We start from the raw sequence: 17,318 nt of genomic DNA, 5'->3' as shown, positions 1-17,318 counted from the left end.
TTCAGTGGATGTCAACACAGAAGCTACATTTCAAAAGGCAAAAGTTCAGCATGAACTCATAATGGGTCAAAAACAGAAGCCATGAGAATATTTAAATCAATGCACAGGAAGGCAAAAAGGAACATCATTAAAGTTGATTTATCCATTTATTCAATTTTCAAGGTTTTAGAATTTATGTCAAAATTTAAAACAAATGACAATGAAACAGACAAAACCAATAACAAGCTTGGGTTCTTGGATAGCCTTCGATATGCCAGTCGGAGGAATATGTTACTTAACGTATTCTAGTTTGATGAGAAGATCAATATCCGTTGCACCTCTTGATAAAAGCATACATGATATTACAAGATACACTTTGATCTATAACTGTGGTGGGGAAAAAAATAAATAAATCGACATTTGTAGCTACATAGTGAAAAAATTAATAGAAAAGCCTGAGGAGCAAAGACGTCATGTTCAGCATTAATGTTACACTTCAACCCATTTACGCATCAAAAATATGACCTCACAATCGATACATCCCCATTTCCCGAAAAGTTCGGATGTTGTGTAATATTTATATTACTGCAAGATGCATTTATATAAAATTGCGCCCTGTGAGTTCTATACATTTTTTTAAAAAATTAACATTTGAGCAATAGTTTTAAGTAACTTCTTTCTTCAACCCTGTTTCTTGAACTCAGAAGACCAAATGATGATGTAAATTAAAAGCAAAATGTTTTCTCTTTTTTTTGCCCTGACGTATAATTTCAGCTGCTCAACACCTTGGTCTCCAGTATAGGCAGGCCAGTTTAGCACCAGGACTCTCCATGATCTTACTGAAATAGTTAAGGCCTTCCTTTAAAATAATAATACTAAAATTAAAATAAAAACCATATGTTGCCCAGAAAACTGTGTGCAGTGTTCAGCATTGAGTCAAATGTTGTTTAAACTGCGCCCTGCTAATGAGCAAATGAGTACAATTTTGACTGGCAAGAATACAGGACGGTTTTTCACTTGTCTTCATTCATTTTAAATGAACTTGCACCTTGAGAAAGTAGTGATGTGTGTGGATCTTGCTTAATATTTTTTTTCTTCTTTGAATAGCAGAGATGATGTGCATTAATTGATACAATAACAATGTTTTTGGTCCAATTAGTTTAAAGAAGTGTCATTCTACCGCCTCCAATTAAATATGGGCTTAAAGTAATTAGCAAATAATAACATTCTCTTCTTTTATTCTCTTTACTCTGTATTGACATTTCTTTTAAAATAGGGCTGTAATAAATGCATAAAAAAATCTAATAATCACTTTGCAAGTAGTAATTAATAACGGTCACATCACTGCCGTTAAATTAATCACACAAACCAAGATTACAAATAAAATCATTGTAGCATTACCAGTAATTAAGAAATTATACTAGCACCTATCATTTCTAAATTTTAAAATTATACCAAAAAATGCTACAGAATTGCTTATTATTTTGGACGTGGCAAACACCGCATAAGACATGAAAGTATTACTGGTTTTTTAGCTGCATTCAAGCTTAGCAAAGATCATTAAAAGAGCTGCGAGATACTTCAAACAGCCTGAGAAAACCATTACCTGAGTCAGAAAGGACAACATTCAAAGCTTAATAAAAGGAGTCTCCTTTTTGTCTAAGAGCAGTTACACGACTCGGTGTTGCATTAGTGAGAGCATGTGCACTTTGTAATGATTAAACCTCAAGCACTGATTCTAATGAATGAAGCATTAAAGATGACTTCCTGAGAAGTATCCAATAACGACACCCCTTCAGTCATCCTCCCACCACAGTCTGTTTGGCTTAAGCTGAAATTCAAAGTGCTGTGAGGCTCAAATTTATAACAACTTTATAGCATTCACTGGCAATTAAGCCTAACTTCTTTCACAGTTAGTAATTCCCCTTTTTAACAAATGTCTCAAGTATGTGGCTCAAAGCAACACAGATAGTTTTAAAAATCTTACAGACACAAATAATAATATGCTTAACTAATGAGTTTTAAAACATACCTTCATTACTGTAAAATGATAAGTGGTTTGGCACGTTAGTCTTGCTAGATCTGGTAAGACAAGTAGCTTATGGTGGCCATTGTTGGCTAATATTGCAAGCATACAAACATAAAAGATCGGTGTCTATCACATTTGACCATTTCCGCCAGACACCAGAAGTTACATGATTTCAGTTTAAATTACACTAAGCGATGATTATTTATACCATAAAATACTAAAGGCAATGCTTTAATTATTAGTTTAAATCAAATTGGGAAAAAATAAATCAGCTATGATGAGGTTTTAAATGTTTTTGAGTGACAATGTTCACATTTGTAAAGTAATGTGCTCTTAAAATTTTAATTCCTATAAAAAAAAAAAAACATTCCTCCCCCACAAATCTGTCCATATAACATCCATCCACCCATCCATCGATAAAAGAGGACTTGTGAAGCTTGCCCCACAAGCAAATTGGAGCGTAAAATAATCAAGATTGTTATTTACCTGCTGCTACACCCAAAGAAAATAGGCAATTTCATCCAGGTCTACAGGATAGTCTGTGAGGTGCAATGGTTCCTTGATATCAAATCTCTCCCCCTTGTAGCTTCTCCAATGGCCAGCTGGGAGGTAGATGTCTCTCTCTTGCTTTCCAGGCTCTAAAACTGGGGCTACCATGAGGTCATCCCCAATCAGGAACTGGGAGTCAATTTTATAGGCTGTCTCATCACCTGTGGCAATCCACCACACTGGACGTATGATTGGGTCCCCAGTGCTCAGCACCTCGCTGGCCAGCTCCAGGACCCTTGGTGCCACAAGACTTTCATGAAGGGCGGTGTATTTCCGAGCAATTTCAACTACATCATCGCCGTATTCCCACGGTGGAATAGAAAACTGCATAGAGGGCATGAAGGCTGATAGCTCCAACCAGCGGATATAAAGTTCTCGGTCAGGTAATCCACGATTTCCATATGTGCGGTTCACATACGCATTCCCTCCAATCATATCTGGTAAAATGAACTGGTAGCCCAGAATGCTGATGGTGAGCACTGCAGGAATAACAGATTTGAGACCCAACTCATAGCCCCAAACTGAGTCTCTGTCAATTGGTCTGAAAAAGCAGGATATGTTCTGGGACTGGTAACCACTGCGCGCTTCAGCTCTGTCATTGTACAGGCTAGCCATTTCTGTGTAACGTCTTGTGAAAATACTCGGGTCCCGAATGGATTCCAAAGTCTTAAATTTCCATGGTAAGTAGTTAGCCTCTCCTGCCTCAAATTTAAAAGAGGACACCCCAAACCTGGATCGCAGTGAACGTAACTGGGAGGCAAACCAATCACGGGTTTCAGGGTTTGTGAAATCCAAGATGCCACCAATGCCATTCCACCAACGCACTAAGGCGGACAGTTGGCCTGTAGGCTCTCGGACAAACAATCCCCTCTCTACACAGGTGTGGAAGTTTTCTGAATCATGATTAACAAAAGGGTGAATCCAGAGAGACACCATAAAATCATCTGATTTCAGCTTATGAAACATAGCGGAGGCATTGGGGAACTTAACCGGGTCAAACTCAAAGTCCCCATAGCGACGGGAATAGCCATCATCTAGTTCTATTTGGCTACAATTGAAGTTATACTTTCGAATGTTCGCAGCATATTTCAAAAGCTTTTCTTGGTCAATGTCAGTTTTATGTAATGCCCATGTTGACCAACTGGGATGGCGAAACATAACTTCGGCAGGCACTTTGTTTGGCTTGTTGAAGTATCTGCGGACCATGTACTTGTGTATGGATGTTACATCCGATCCCACACAAACTCTGTAGCTAAGTTCCGCACATGGCATCTCCCCTGGGTTTGGCTTAAAGGAACTATCATTATACCGTGCTTGGAAGTACATGGTCTTCTCTGTGTCATTCCAACCCAAATGGAAAGGCACAGAGTTATTGATCTTGATGGCAGTGGCATTAGATGAAATCCAGTAACTCTCTAAAATTCCACCGAACTCATCACGATTCGAGTAGATGTCACTAGTAACAAATGGTTTTGGAGCCTGTTGGCCAGAAATAGAAATAGGCCAGTGCTGAACTGCTGACACTGCGCCTCCATACCAGTGTGCAAACTTGTATGTCATTGCATGCTCTACGGGAATGTCAGGAACCACTTCCTCCCAGCGCACACGGTAGCATTGGACAGTATCCTTGGGCCGTACTGTCTCGATGAAAAAGATCAGTTTTCTGTCTGTGGTGCGGACGCAGCTCAGAATCTCACCTTCTTTAGTGCAGGAATCTAAATCAAGGGTTCCTGACCTGTCAAGATTAAAAAATAATTATATGCATTCTCTTTTTACACAAATCTAACATTTAAAATAAAGGATTTGTACATCTAAAGGTCTCATTTTTTTCTGCATATGGAAACTTAAATAGCAAAAAAATAAATAAAACAAATTGAAATACCAACCTGAAATCCATTCTGAAAACAATAGACCCTCCCTGGTTTCGGATGATGTAGCCATCTTTATTCAGATCCAGCAGCTCAGTCTTAAGCAGCTCCGCTTTGCGTAAAGAGGCTATGTAGTAACACCACGCAGTCACAGCTGCAATCACCAGCACCAGCCCGATTACTCCAGCTCCAACTAAGGGTCGAGTGTCCTTGCTGAGTTTCTGCTTGGGGATAACATCTGTAATTGTGCCCCCCGCTCCGCCTGGCACCACTTGGTACATGATTTGTGCTGTTCAATGTGCAAATCCAAAAGTAGCTTTTCCACAGATCATCAATATGTTTTACAGGAAACCTCTTCTGTTTGACACTTGCAAGGTTGTCACATCTGTTTTTCTTCCTGCCATGACAACGATATACCAGTCTTTAAAAAAAAAATTGGTGACGATGCAATATTTGTAGATTTCAACAAAGTAAACTTCAATTACTGTTTTGATTCTTTACAAGGAAAATGTGCAGGAGTTTTAGTGCATTCATGTTTCTTTCAGTAGCAAACAGTCAGAATATACCAATAAAACTATCAAAGGACCTCCAGGAAAACAACCCCAGCCCCATCGGTGCTCTCAGTCCTTCTTGTTTCCCTGTCAGTTCAAAGCCTCCACTACATTTCCTGCATTGTCTTACATGCTCTGCATTGCTGAACAAAGTGATTTCACAGCACTTAAAGGTATTAGGCTGTCAGGATGTAAACTTTAAAGATGTGTTTGAGATTTAACCAAACAAATCTACTGCCAATTACCCATAAAAAAAATAAGTAGATGTTCCCAGCAGTAATTCTAACCTATGAGTTCAATTGAAAGAATACTCATTTGTATGTAAGGAGGCACAGAAGCAGAAAAGGGGATTTTGGCCTTAAACCTCTGCCAATGTCAGGAAGGAAAGTAAAGAATACTAAACATTGTGTTCTATCAAGCCCAACAAACCAAAACTCCAAGTAACCCACACATCATTCGGTGCAAGTTTGACAGCGAGTAAACAAGTCTAACAAAAAGGAAAAAGACAGAGATCCATTTGTAGTGCACCTCCCAGCGAAGGGAAGGCAGAAACTCTTATGGGTAAACTAATTAATGGCTGATGTTAGTTATTGTGACTTTAACTAATCAGAGGAGATCTGATAAGAATGCACAGCCGATCGAGCGAAGTTCAGTCCTCTCCAACTCAGCTGCGTGCTCACTAGTCCTAACTACACTTGATGCTCATGCTCTGCTTTGGCAGCAGGGGTCGATAATAAACAAATGCTGGCTATTAATTAGCAATCTAATTGACTGATTCTGTGTTCAACCAGCCTTGGTATAGATTTCCCCCAACAGCAGTAGTGATAACATAAGCCTATCATTAATTAACAGAGAACTAACTGCTGGTAGCTCTGAGATTCAATCAAGCTGCTGGACCCAGTTAGGAAATTTACCAGGAAAGTCAGAAGATGATTTACCATTTGTAGGAGTTATTCCACTTCTTTATTGTAATGGAAAACTACAAGGGTGGGTTTAAGAAATTAACCTATGGCAGTTTGTGATTTGCTATTGATCGTATTTGGCTGAAACCAACACTCTGTTCAACAATTAATAGGTTTTTTTCCACCAAGAAGTACTAATTGTTTCATCCACACAATCCTGGAAAACTGTGCAAGAGGCCACAGTGACATCTTTCCATTTCTTACAAATATACACGTGTGTGCGTAGACCAAATGATTTTTGCTTAGTTTCATGGGGCTAAAATTTTAAAAATTATTTGGCCAATCCTTTCTGCTCCAGTTTCAACGGCTTCTCACAAACAAACTCAAAGTTTCCAAGCACAGCATGTTCTTCTAAAAGCTTTACACTGCATTTTTTTGTTTAAGGTATTATCAAGAGGGCTCATATGCACCATTTCAGCTGATTCATTATCTACCATCACATGGAGGAAAAACAAACAGTGAAGTGCTGATAAAATCAGAGCAGCCATATGAGAAAGAAACCCTCCATCAGTCTAAATCTAAGCTCGTGCGCGTGTGCAAAATTGACTGTTGTGTGCTGTGTAGTTCTTGCTTATATATCTGTCTCTTAATAACTGCATAAATCGTGCGCTACAGACAACAACATCGTATTTCTAATCATGTCTGAGTCTGTCGATGTATAGAGTCTTTGGTTTTGCGCCTTAGTGGGTGGTGCGAGAAAGAAGAAAAATAACACGTAATCCATGTGCACTATAATTTTCGCTCACACTTGTTGCCCTTTTCTCTCCGGTTTGTTAGATTGTAAATTATATTTATAGTTTGTTTTTGGGTTTTTTGCCTACCGATCAGCAGCAGTCCCCCCGTCGACTCAAAGTACAACTTGTTTGCCTCTGTTCACACAAACAGCCCGTGAAAGGAATCAAAGCGTGCTGCTGGGTCTCCGCCCTGCACACGTCCATAAACGCCTGGGAAATGTAGTTCAGCAGAAAAGCAGCGCTCTGTGTTTTCTCATTCTGCTGCGCATGTGACAGTGTGGCATGCATAGACATGAGCAAATTACGTAATACTTCACAAAGAACCCGATGAACCTAAAAGTTACCAAAAAAGTGCAGTGTATACAGAAGTGAGAAGTAGACCCTTAACAAAGTGAGGGAAATGCTTCCTTTATTTGTATCGACAGTGACACTCTTTCACTGCATTTGCTCTGGTAGTTGAAGACGACATCATACTGTATCATTGTACTGATTCCCTTTTAAAGATTGACACACGTTTTCCTCAGAAGATTCAAATTTCAAAAACTCACGTACAGCACATTAGGGCCTCAGAGCCTCATTTGATCGTCAAAACCATCTCATGAGAAGATCTTTGGTACCGATTGAGCACTTAACTGCAAAAGTTTCCTTGCATTACACAGTGAGATAACAGCTGTGCTTGTACACCCTACATGATTCACTCTTACACCTTGTCTCACTGGGTTAATTAACAGAGAATTAAGGAAAAGTTAACAAGTGCTGAAGAGTAGCCTCAGGCTCTCTGTGGACCTCTTCGGGCCCCCAAATCACCATCTTGGAAGCCAGAGCTCTAATAATCCTAATAAAGGCTTTCAGACACAAACTCTGGGTGTATGATGTAGTGTCCAGCTTGGTAGGGCTTCACCACATGGAAACAGCTGTAGCAACCACTGCTGAGGAACCAAAAGAGAGAAAAAAGATTATCAGCAGCTATTATTAAATGCATCAAAACAAAAAGGGGGATATATTTCAATATATCACATTCAACTAAATAATCACCTGTTATCCCGGCTGCTGTTAGAACAGCACCTCTGGTATTTTGTCCGTGCAAAGCTGCGAGGAGCTGCAGGAGTCTGGGCCCTTGTTTGAAGCGGAGCAGCTGTATTTTGCCTGTTCAAAAGAAGAAAAAAACAGCTTTTTTTTATAGAATTACTAGATTATCAATCAATAATGTTCATCAGCTCTGAGACCATAAGAACAGGCCAAAGGTTATTTGCCTACCTGAGCTGCTGTGTTGAGAGTGGATGGACATGCTTTTGATAACCCAGTCTGCTGCAAAGAGAATCACTCTAAATCACCGAGTATTTGTCTCTGGTCTATAGATGGAATATATAGAATATATTTACCTTTGTGGGCTCTTCAAAGCAGTGCTGAGGTGGACGTCAGTGCTGGCGGAAGGCTCAGTCAGTTGTAGTTTCTGCAGTTTATCAGCAGAGGGCATGGCTTGTACTGTTGATGGGTTGACAGGGGGCATGTGTTGTGTTTTGTCGGTTGTATTTAGATAGCTGTCAGAACAAGTTGTAACAGGACCGTGAAATGAAAAATGTCTGACAGGGGGGAAAAGAGGGCGGCCGAAGTCCACAGGGGGCAAGGGATGAAGAAGTGCATGGGTTGACCTATTGTTTGACTGAAGGCTCCTGGGAAACAGAAAGTCCTTGGGAGGCAAAGAACAAAGGGGACACATACATGTAAATTTTCTTAACTCTATTCATCCTTGGATGAATAAATAAGCACGGACAAATTTCTGCATAATAGATAGGATACAGCTGTTATGATTCACAGAAAAATGTGCACAACCAGTCAATTAGTAGGACACTTTTTTAATATAGCCAAATTAAAAACAATGCATAGAGCAGTAGGTATAATTACCTCAGATAATCCTGTCTGCCTGAAATGAGCTATATTTTTCATATTTTCTGAATCACCCAGGGTGATATAGTATAACTTCTAATTTTGGAGACCATTTTGAAAAAAAGAATAAAGAAATTCCAAAATTTCAAGCAATCACCTTGGCCTGTCATTCACACGGATCACGTAGGCAGTATTGAAAGCTGTGTGTCTTACCGCCCGGGGCTGAGGGTTGTTCCTACGGTGGGCAGAGGTCGGTCGAAGTTGTGCTCTTTTCACTGTGCCTGGAGATCTGAACTGTTCATTGTACACTGTGATGTATAGTTGGGGAACCATCTTCACTGACTGCCTTACTTACTTTTCCACTGCTTACATCCAGTCTGCCTGAATGGAGCATGCAGCATCACTCACCTCCCCCTGACACCTGCTAACTCCACCCCACCCCTCCTTACATGTACCTCCTCTTTTTATTACCTTTGTCTGTGTGTTTGTTTGTTTTTTGGAAATATTGTCTAATATTTTTGGGGGTATTATTGTTCCTGGAGTGTGAATATTTCACTGTCATATTTATATATTATTTATTCTGTATTTATATAACAACATGACATTTCTCTTGCATCAGCAGTTATAAATCCTGCATGAAACCCTGTCAGCCTCCAAACTGATAAAACTTTTTGTTTAACCTGGAGGTATTCTGATTAATGTACTCTGTTGGAAGGAAAGCAGATTAAGGGCATCCTTGCTGAAGCAGAAAAACTCTTTGTGCTACCTGAGCACTCGGCCACTAATCCTCCTTAGCTGCAAGCCCCCTGCAGAGACACACATGCCTGGGGTCACAGCCCATGACCTATTTCCCTCCCAGGGACCTTTACAAATAAGCCAACACTGATCTCAACACTTCTGGCCGTTATGCTGCCTCGTAGTTAAAACAAACTAGGCGCTATCAGATCAGCAGAAAAGGAGTGAAACAGCAGAGAAATGGGGCTTCTAAAAACCTTCACCACCACCACCCAGTGTCACCTCTGTTCACTGTCAGCTTGCCACATAAGCATTAATAATTTACCAAGCGCTGTAGGGTGCCTTTGTGTCTCCAGCGCTCTCACTGACTTATCTGTGACAGGAACTGGCTGTTCATCTAGTGAAGCGGTTGGGGCCTCGTTTGACAGCCATGTTAAGCCCAGTCAAATCCACGCGAACAGATGCAGAGCAGAGGATATGGGGAATCATAGTAATGATCTGGCAGGAGTGTCCTTCACAGGAGCTCAAATCAGATCCAGGGCTGTGCGTTCCCAGCTTTGATACAGTTTTCATACAGCTTCAAACAACTTCTTTATTTCGTTTCATTTTGTTTCAAACGACACACTCTGAGCCTGTTAATGTAAGTAATTTTCACAGTTAAGTGATTTCAAGTGTAATGAAAGGTACAAACATCTTTTTTTTTAAAAAACAAACAAACAAAAAATATACATTTCAAAGTAAATTCCCGCTTTATATGAGATGCATATGATCATGCAAAGAGGCTTCCTGCTGCACAGCCGGCAAATGTCCAACATGTGCAGAGCTGACTTCAAAGGGCTTGTCATGGAGTCGGTGGTTGTAGTCGTAGTGGATTCAGTGGTGCTTCATTTTAACTGCTGCTTTTAGTTTTGTGTAGAGAAAACCGAAATTCTGTTAAAAGAGAATGAATAGGTTATTTTAACCTGGTAGTGCTTTTAGACTATGCAGTATGATGAATAAACAGTGCTGTAGCTGTACTGTCTACAGTTCCTTGTAAACAGTGCAGTTTACAGTTTACAAGGAACTGTAAACTGTACTGTCTGCAGTTCCTTGTAAAAAGTGTAGTTTACATGGAAATATGGAATACAGTATGATTAGATAATATAATAGGGATGTCAAAGAGTGCATTAACACACCTGGATTGCATAGTAAACAATACCCAGGTAAGCTGCAATGCAGCCTCCCAGGAACAGATCAAAGGCTGCAGGCTTCACTCTGAATGAAAAAATGCACATTACAGTTTTAATGGCTTATTAAATTTAACATATACACTAAAATTTAAAAACAGATATAATAATACCAATATCTACCTGTACATGACTATTGGTTGGCTCATTTGATCAAAGAAGGTAATATCAGGATCCCTGCAGGAAGAAATGTTGTTGGTCATTATTATTGTTGTCATGGTATGACCGATTGGATTGAAAAGATGTGCTTTCGATTGAGATTGCTGATGTATTTTTTACCTCTTGTCCTGTCGGAAGGTGTGTCTGTGGACTTGCTGCAGATAGCGCTTGAATTCGTGCTCCAGTGAGTTGACCAGCAAGATATGACTGGGTTCCTTATCCAGCAGCTGAGTAGCCCGAGGGACTGATGTCAGGAAGGACATCAAACTGCAGATACGACTGTCCTGAATGTCCTGAATTACAGATTTGGATGTGGGTTTTGTAGAGGGGGAAAAAGAAATCACACAAAACTCAGCTTCTACTCTGCATGCATCAGTTCTTGGAGATTTAAAAAATAGACTCTGTTTAGACTTTTTCCCTTACATGTAGATATAAATCTTTTAAGAAATGACATTAAAACATGTTTGAATAAATAACATCAGTAATCCATCCCTATCCTTCAAATGATCATGAGCAATAAGCTGCTGAAAGACTCAAACACTGTGTCATGTCTCTAAACTAACACCAGAGGTCAGCAGTTGTCTGTACATACCAATCAAAATAATTGGGAACTTACCAGCTGGCCCTTGAAAACTTGCACATCCTTCGGTGAACCCTATGTGAAAAAATAATACACAGTTATGACACATTAACATGGCTATTTTAAAGCAATACCGACGTAATGAAAATATACTTTCTGCCTTTATTATATTTACAGTATGCTGTGTTTTCATGCATTCAGTCACCTTGTCAGAGAGATTGTACATGTAGCGGGCCAGCGCTTCTGCTATGATGATGCCATTACGTTTAAGTTTCCGGAAATCCACTTTTGACCTAGAGGTGATATTCACATGAGTAAATATCTTTTAATGCCCTGTGAAATTGCACTTAACTCAACAATCTGTTGGACAAAAACAGTTTTGTAATTTTGCTTAAGTACACCACCGCGGTGGATTTTAAATCAAACAATCAAGACGTGTTTGAAGTGCAGGCTTTCAACTTTGATTCAGAGGGTTTTACATGATAAAAATCAGCATTTTGAACTGTGAACAATGAGTTTTGCAGCATTTGGCTGAATCTAAGTAGAGAGTATAGCCCTGTACACTTCCAAATTCATCCTGCTGCTTGTATAAGCACTAACATTATCAATAAACAATAGTGACCCAGTCCCAGTGTCTCCCACACGTGCCTATGCTATAACACTGACTCCAACATTTTTAACAGATGCTTCAGATCACGAGCTGTTTCTATCTATCTCTGCACTTCTTTCTCTTTTCCCATCATTCTGGGACAAGTTAAACTTTGATTCGTCTGTCAAAAGACTTTTTTTCCCCAACAACTGGGTAGGCTCAGATGTTTCAGAAGTTTTCTGACAAAGAGTAATCTGGCCTCCCTTTTCTTTATTGTAACCAGTGGTTTTCACCCTCGGTATTTCCATCCCAAAGGCTTCTTTAGATTGTAGACTGATCAGTGATCTAGCTCCTCAAAAGTGTTCTTGACTTGGTTAGATTTTGTGAAGTTGTCTTAACCATGGAAATGATTCTGTGATCATGTGTTTTAGCTGCTTTTTTGGTCTAACCAAACCACAGACCCACCCCTTTTTAAGAATATACTGTGTGCTCGCTCTATGATAGTTAGTTCTGAATTTTTCAGCCTAATGATGGCCTCCCTCACCTCCACTGATATCGCTCTGAGTCTTACATTAAAAATTACAGTGAAACACTATAAAACAAATTGGACGCTTTGAGTCAAACTGAGATATTATATCTGCTTCATTAGTCATGAAAAGCAAGGGAACAGTCCTCAGCTGGCTATGAGACTGCTTGTCAGTCAATTGTCTAATTAATTTTGAGCCTCAGAAACTGAAGGACTGAATATAAAAAAAATGTCTGTCGGTGTAAACCTTTTGTAAAAGCTGAACAGCTGATTTTATTCACACATTAAGTCTTTTACTTAAAATACACTACTGTGGTGTACAGTAGTTGAGGTAGCTCAAATACTACTAATAATATTATCCATAAACAAAACTTGCATGGTGTCTAGTATAGAGCCACGAAGTTCAGATTTAGGATCTTCCAGATGAGACAGAGTGAAGCCCAGGATCCTGCGTAGGCTGTAGCGCTCATGCTCCCAGGCTACAGTAGACTCCACAAGATTGATCTTTTTATGAACCAACCCCACCTTCACCCAGGGAAATCTGGAGGAAACCACCTGGAGGGCAATTAAATAAGATATTTGCACAAGTTACTAAGACTGATGTGATCTGGTTGCTTTTCTTGCACGTGTAGAAACAGCTCCGCTGGTTACCTCCTCCAGTTGTTGAATGAAAGACTGCATTGGCGTGTCGGGTTTAGGAGGGCGGGAGACGTGCATGTACAGCTCATCGCCATTGGCCAGTGTATCCAAGCACAGGACAAATGCCACATTGTCATGGAGAAGGCTGGACTCTGGAGGGAAAATGTTTGGCTTTAAAAACCTGACATTTCGTGTTTTAATTCACATTAGCACATACAGCACACAGCCCACTCATGTTCAGTGAGTGGCAAAGCTGAAAACTCACCAGCGTGGTCTAAATTCTCTTCAATCCACCTCTTTGTTCCAAGGAAATTGTATTTTCCTCCTCCGGTCAAGGAGAACATTAAATTAAATCTACAACACACACATACACAAAAAAAAACAAAATTATTCAACAGCTTAACTTATTAACTATAACTGACCTGCACTGGCTGTTAGTTTTCCTCCAGGGTATTTTCCGATCACTATCAGTCACTCAAAGCAACATCATTACAGCCATGCAATTACAAAAGCTTTCACAGTCCAGCTGAGGTTACAATGAAAGCTAAGTTTTAAGATAGGTGTGGTCCCTGAGTAGTGAGTAACGAGGCCCTAATTTTCCTTTCCTGTTTTACTTTTCAGTGTATACTTCCTCCATACAGAATACAGCATCTTTATCCAGCAGCATATTATCTTGTTCAAAGACAGGCACAGCGGGAAAACTCATTGGAATTCCTGCGTGTTCATCTGCTTTGTAGAGACATTTATTGACTTTGCCTTCGCTTTGTAATCTCACAATGAATTGGAACTTACTGTGGTCTGGTTCTGGGACTACTGTAGAGTTTTTGGAAGAGACGGGCCAACTCAATTAGGATTGTGACACCACCGGCGTTTGAGTCTGCTCCATAAGACAACCACTGTAAAACGCACACACACATACACATATCCATGTATGGTATCTACTAAAATTTACACCTAATTTTAGAGGTTAGAACTCTGAAGTGTTATAGGATTTGACTCACAGGGGCAAGCCCATAAGAGTCATAGTGGGCTGCGATGACTATAGTGGGTGCATCCTCTACTGCTCCTAGAAGAACTCCCTGAAATAAACAGACCCAAGCCTATATCACAGAACTGAAGTGCATTTGCAAGCAGATTGAAAATTATGTAACTGATATTGGATGATCTAATCAATTTTATTCCTCGATGAGGAATTATTGAGTCCCAAACTCACCTCCAGTGTGATTATAGCATTGTCAGTGGTGGCCTTAATTGGGGCATTGTTGATCACTAAAATCTGAAAAGCTGTAGCCGTGACCATACTGCGGAGGACTGTCAGCAATAAAAGAAATGCACCAGAACAGTGAGTAATACCGGAACAGTAATCACTTTCTATTTAGTTTTCCCCGTGCATTAGTCCAAACAACCACCATTAAGCACTTGCATGTGTCTCGTTGTTGTATCGCTTACCTCTGACAAAAATGGATGATGTCCGGGTGGCTGCAGCCTGTTTAACCTCCTCATACATGTAGAGCAGCTGTTCATCCTCAGGTGCCACATACACTGGCATGAGAGTCTCCTTCTGCAAGGTCTCGCTTTCACTCACCATAAAGGACTGAGAGACAAAATGGTTTACTTAAACCAAAGGGTCGAGAAACAATTGTAATCTTGATTAAGAGTTTCTTAATATCTACCTTACAATCCTGTTTTCTTCTGATTTTCGTAGGAATTGAGTGATGTGTCTATAACAGAATGAATGCTTTTAAGTATTATAATTTATTACCTCTACTGCATTGTGAGGGATACTGGAGATATTTTGGGGCAGCAGGATCAGGATGGCAGCTGCATTTTGTCTCTGGGCCTCGGAGTATTTTTCTGTAGTGAAGTCTTCCACCTTCATTATCACACAGCGGCGGGTTAGCGACGGCTCTTCTGCTGAGCGTGCCTCTGCAACAACAATGGCTCCACGACAGCCTCGGCGAAGGAGACAAGAGAAAGCAAATGATACATAAATATCAACTTGAGCAACATAGAAACTCTACTTTAAACGCAGCTTCCTCTTCCTGTTTTTTTACACAGAAAAAAGCCTTTAGCAAACCAATCTGTTTCCAGTGGCAGTGACCACAAGCTCTCAGTGATCAAGAAATATTAGTTCCCTCAGTCAGCTGTAATTTTTAGGTTAAAAAAAATCCTGTTGGAAGACCTTGCCTCAGCTTTCCAGCTAATCTGTACATTTAAAAAAAAAAAATACACTGAAAATTTGAATTTGAAACATAATTTATGCTCAGAATAGGTTCTATATAATTATCCAGTTTTTCTATATTCCTATAAAATGCTCTAAAATTGGTTACCAGATTTGTAGTGGTTTCATGAGGACCCAGGTTAAACTATAATTTGAGTTTAGCACAGACAAACTCTCTTCCTGGGACATACTGATTTCAAAATATCCTTTCAGCACCAAAGCTTGAATATGCATCATATGGCGCATTTAAGGTCAAACAAAAAAATAAGCAAGACTTTAAATTTAGAAGCAATTTTATGCTACAGATTTGTCATTTTTCTTTTTTATGTCTGAACTTACCATACTTATGCTGTCCCAGGTTGTACTGTTGCATCCTATAGGCAGTGAACTCATAGGACGACACGGCAGGGAGAGCGGAGCCATGCAGAGACTGCACGCAAAGCAGCAGTGCAATGGCAGCTGTCCTCAGCAACATGATGTGGCATCCAGTTGCGATCTCAGGCTAGGGAGGATGGTTAATGTTAGACTTCATAAGAGGCCAGACTTCCTTCAGTGCTGTACAAAAGTCTGGAGCCACCCTTCATTTATTGCTTCCACGAAGCCAGATGTTCTTGGAATTTGTATTTAAAGTGGTATTTAGCAATAATTCTTCAGGCTTTCTGAAGATCTTTAGACAGTGGCTTGTTTTTGACTTATTCTGAAACCAGTCCTTGTACCTGATTATTTTAAGAGCTAAGCCACTTAACACTAACATACAAATTGAACAAGTGGAGGAAAAGTGGAAGGCCTAAAAACTATCTAGAGCAGATGAACAATATTTGGAAGTCATGTCCTTAAGAGATAAGATCCACTAAATCCACCTAACACAGAACTCAAGAGACGCATCATTTGGCCTTCAGTTGGCCTACTGTTCACCGAATCCTCAACAGTATGGCTGTCAAGAAGCAATTCAGAATCAAGGGATGGGGAGAAAAGGCTGAGGTGTGCCAAATTATACAAGAACTGGGAGCAAAATCAGTGGCAATTGTAAATTTTTGGTTCAAATCGTCATTAATATGTACAGATTTGTACCTGTGAGAGGTACAACAAGCCTACAGCTTACATGGTGGAGGCTCTGTCATGCTTTGGGGCTCTTGTCAAAACTGATGGAATTATCAGTTTGCCATCAGATTTTGATCCACCATGCAATACCATTTGAAAAGCATTATGAGAATGATCCCAAACACACTGCCAATGCAGTAAAAGCATACCTGGATACAAAATTACAAAATGGCTCACTATTAATCATGGATTGGTTTCCCCAGAGCTTCGACCTCAACATTAACAACATCCAAAAAGAGCTTTGAATGCACTTCTAGAGGCCTGGAGAACTATTCCTGAGGATGACTTAAAGAAATGACAAGAAAACTTGCCTAAGAGAATTCAGGCTGTATTGAAGAATAAAGGTGGTCATACCAAATATTAACATTCAAGCTGGTTAGAATTGTACAAAGTGTTTTTGCCTTTTAAACCGCATTTCCATTTATGTTTCCACATGTTAGATATAAAGAAATGAGTGGTGACTCAAGACATTTGCACATTACATCAATATTTTGTGTTTAAATAAAGTCTTTGATAGGGCCAACTGAGTAAGGCAGAACAGATAAGGTGACAGCAACCACCCTATTTACCACAGGTTTTACAAATACCATACAAGTTTCTAGATGGATGAAAATGAGGTATTCATCATCACCTACTAACCAGTATGTGAATCTTAACCAGGAATTCCTTTGATAAGGACCCTTCCTCTGTTCACAGTGACATTTTCAAACACAAAGTCAGTCACTAACAGAAAATGTTCCTTACCCGTCCTCCTGCAGTCTTTTCTCATAAGGCTTTCTTTCTTCCTTCCTCAACTTCGGTGTTACTCCTTCCACATGGACACATGCTACCGTTAACTCCTGGGATTCAAGGCGTCTAGGTAAGCTACCATTCACCATCTGCTTCAGAGGGATCAACTCAAAGCTAATCACAAATGCCCAACCCCCCACACTCACTACTCCATCAATCTATCGTTCCCTCCCTCCCCACTTTGCCCGTTTTGG

General features: G+C 40.0%; 1 protein-coding gene across 2 annotated transcripts; it reads right to left on the bottom strand.

Moving 5' to 3' along the window:
• Positions 1–305: 305 nt before the first annotated feature.
• Positions 306–17,282, bottom strand: LOC100707342 (myogenesis-regulating glycosidase). 2 transcript variants are annotated; one of them, XM_005469249.4, is made up of 21 exons: positions 17,080–17,282; positions 15,574–15,736; positions 14,776–14,966; positions 14,463–14,607; positions 14,227–14,324; positions 14,015–14,092; positions 13,806–13,909; positions 13,279–13,367; positions 13,026–13,165; positions 12,751–12,929; positions 11,465–11,552; positions 11,296–11,334; positions 10,800–10,972; positions 10,644–10,697; positions 10,470–10,548; positions 8,773–10,224; positions 8,055–8,362; positions 7,930–7,980; positions 7,708–7,818; positions 6,760–7,601; positions 4,716–4,822 (listed from the first exon to the last, which is right to left on the bottom strand). In XM_005469249.4, the coding sequence occupies exons 2-16, from the start codon at positions 15,707–15,709 to the stop codon at positions 10,168–10,170; spliced, it is 1,650 nt and encodes a 549-aa protein (XP_005469306.1). In that variant the 5' UTR covers positions 15,710–15,736; positions 17,080–17,282; the 3' UTR covers positions 4,716–4,822; positions 6,760–7,601; positions 7,708–7,818; positions 7,930–7,980; positions 8,055–8,362; positions 8,773–10,167. The 2 variants fall into 2 exon arrangements, with proteins under 2 accessions (XP_003441460.1, XP_005469306.1); XM_003441412.5 differs by lacking the exons at positions 7,708–7,818; positions 7,930–7,980; positions 8,055–8,362; ... (14 more) ...; positions 15,574–15,736; positions 17,080–17,282 and adding an exon at positions 306–4,292 and having other exon boundaries at positions 4,444–4,822; positions 6,760–6,914.
• Positions 17,283–17,318: the final 36 nt, after the last annotated feature.

This window comes from Oreochromis niloticus, linkage group LG5, assembly GCF_001858045.2.
Source record: "Oreochromis niloticus isolate F11D_XX linkage group LG5, O_niloticus_UMD_NMBU, whole genome shotgun sequence".
In the NCBI taxonomy this organism is placed as follows: Eukaryota; Metazoa; Chordata; class Actinopteri; order Cichliformes; family Cichlidae; genus Oreochromis; species Oreochromis niloticus.
This window is presented reverse-complemented; position numbering and strand designations above follow the sequence as displayed.

Bases quoted from the DNA above. Each gene is read 5' to 3' on its own strand.
- LOC100707342 (XM_003441412.5), bottom strand. From the start codon at position 4,706: ATGTACCAAGTGGTGCCAGGCGGAGCGGGGGGCACAATTACAGATGTT. The intron at 4,293-4,443 runs GTTGGTATTTCA...TAATCTTGACAG, and splicing joins GTTTTCAGAATGGATTTCAG to GTCAGGAACCCTTGATTTAG.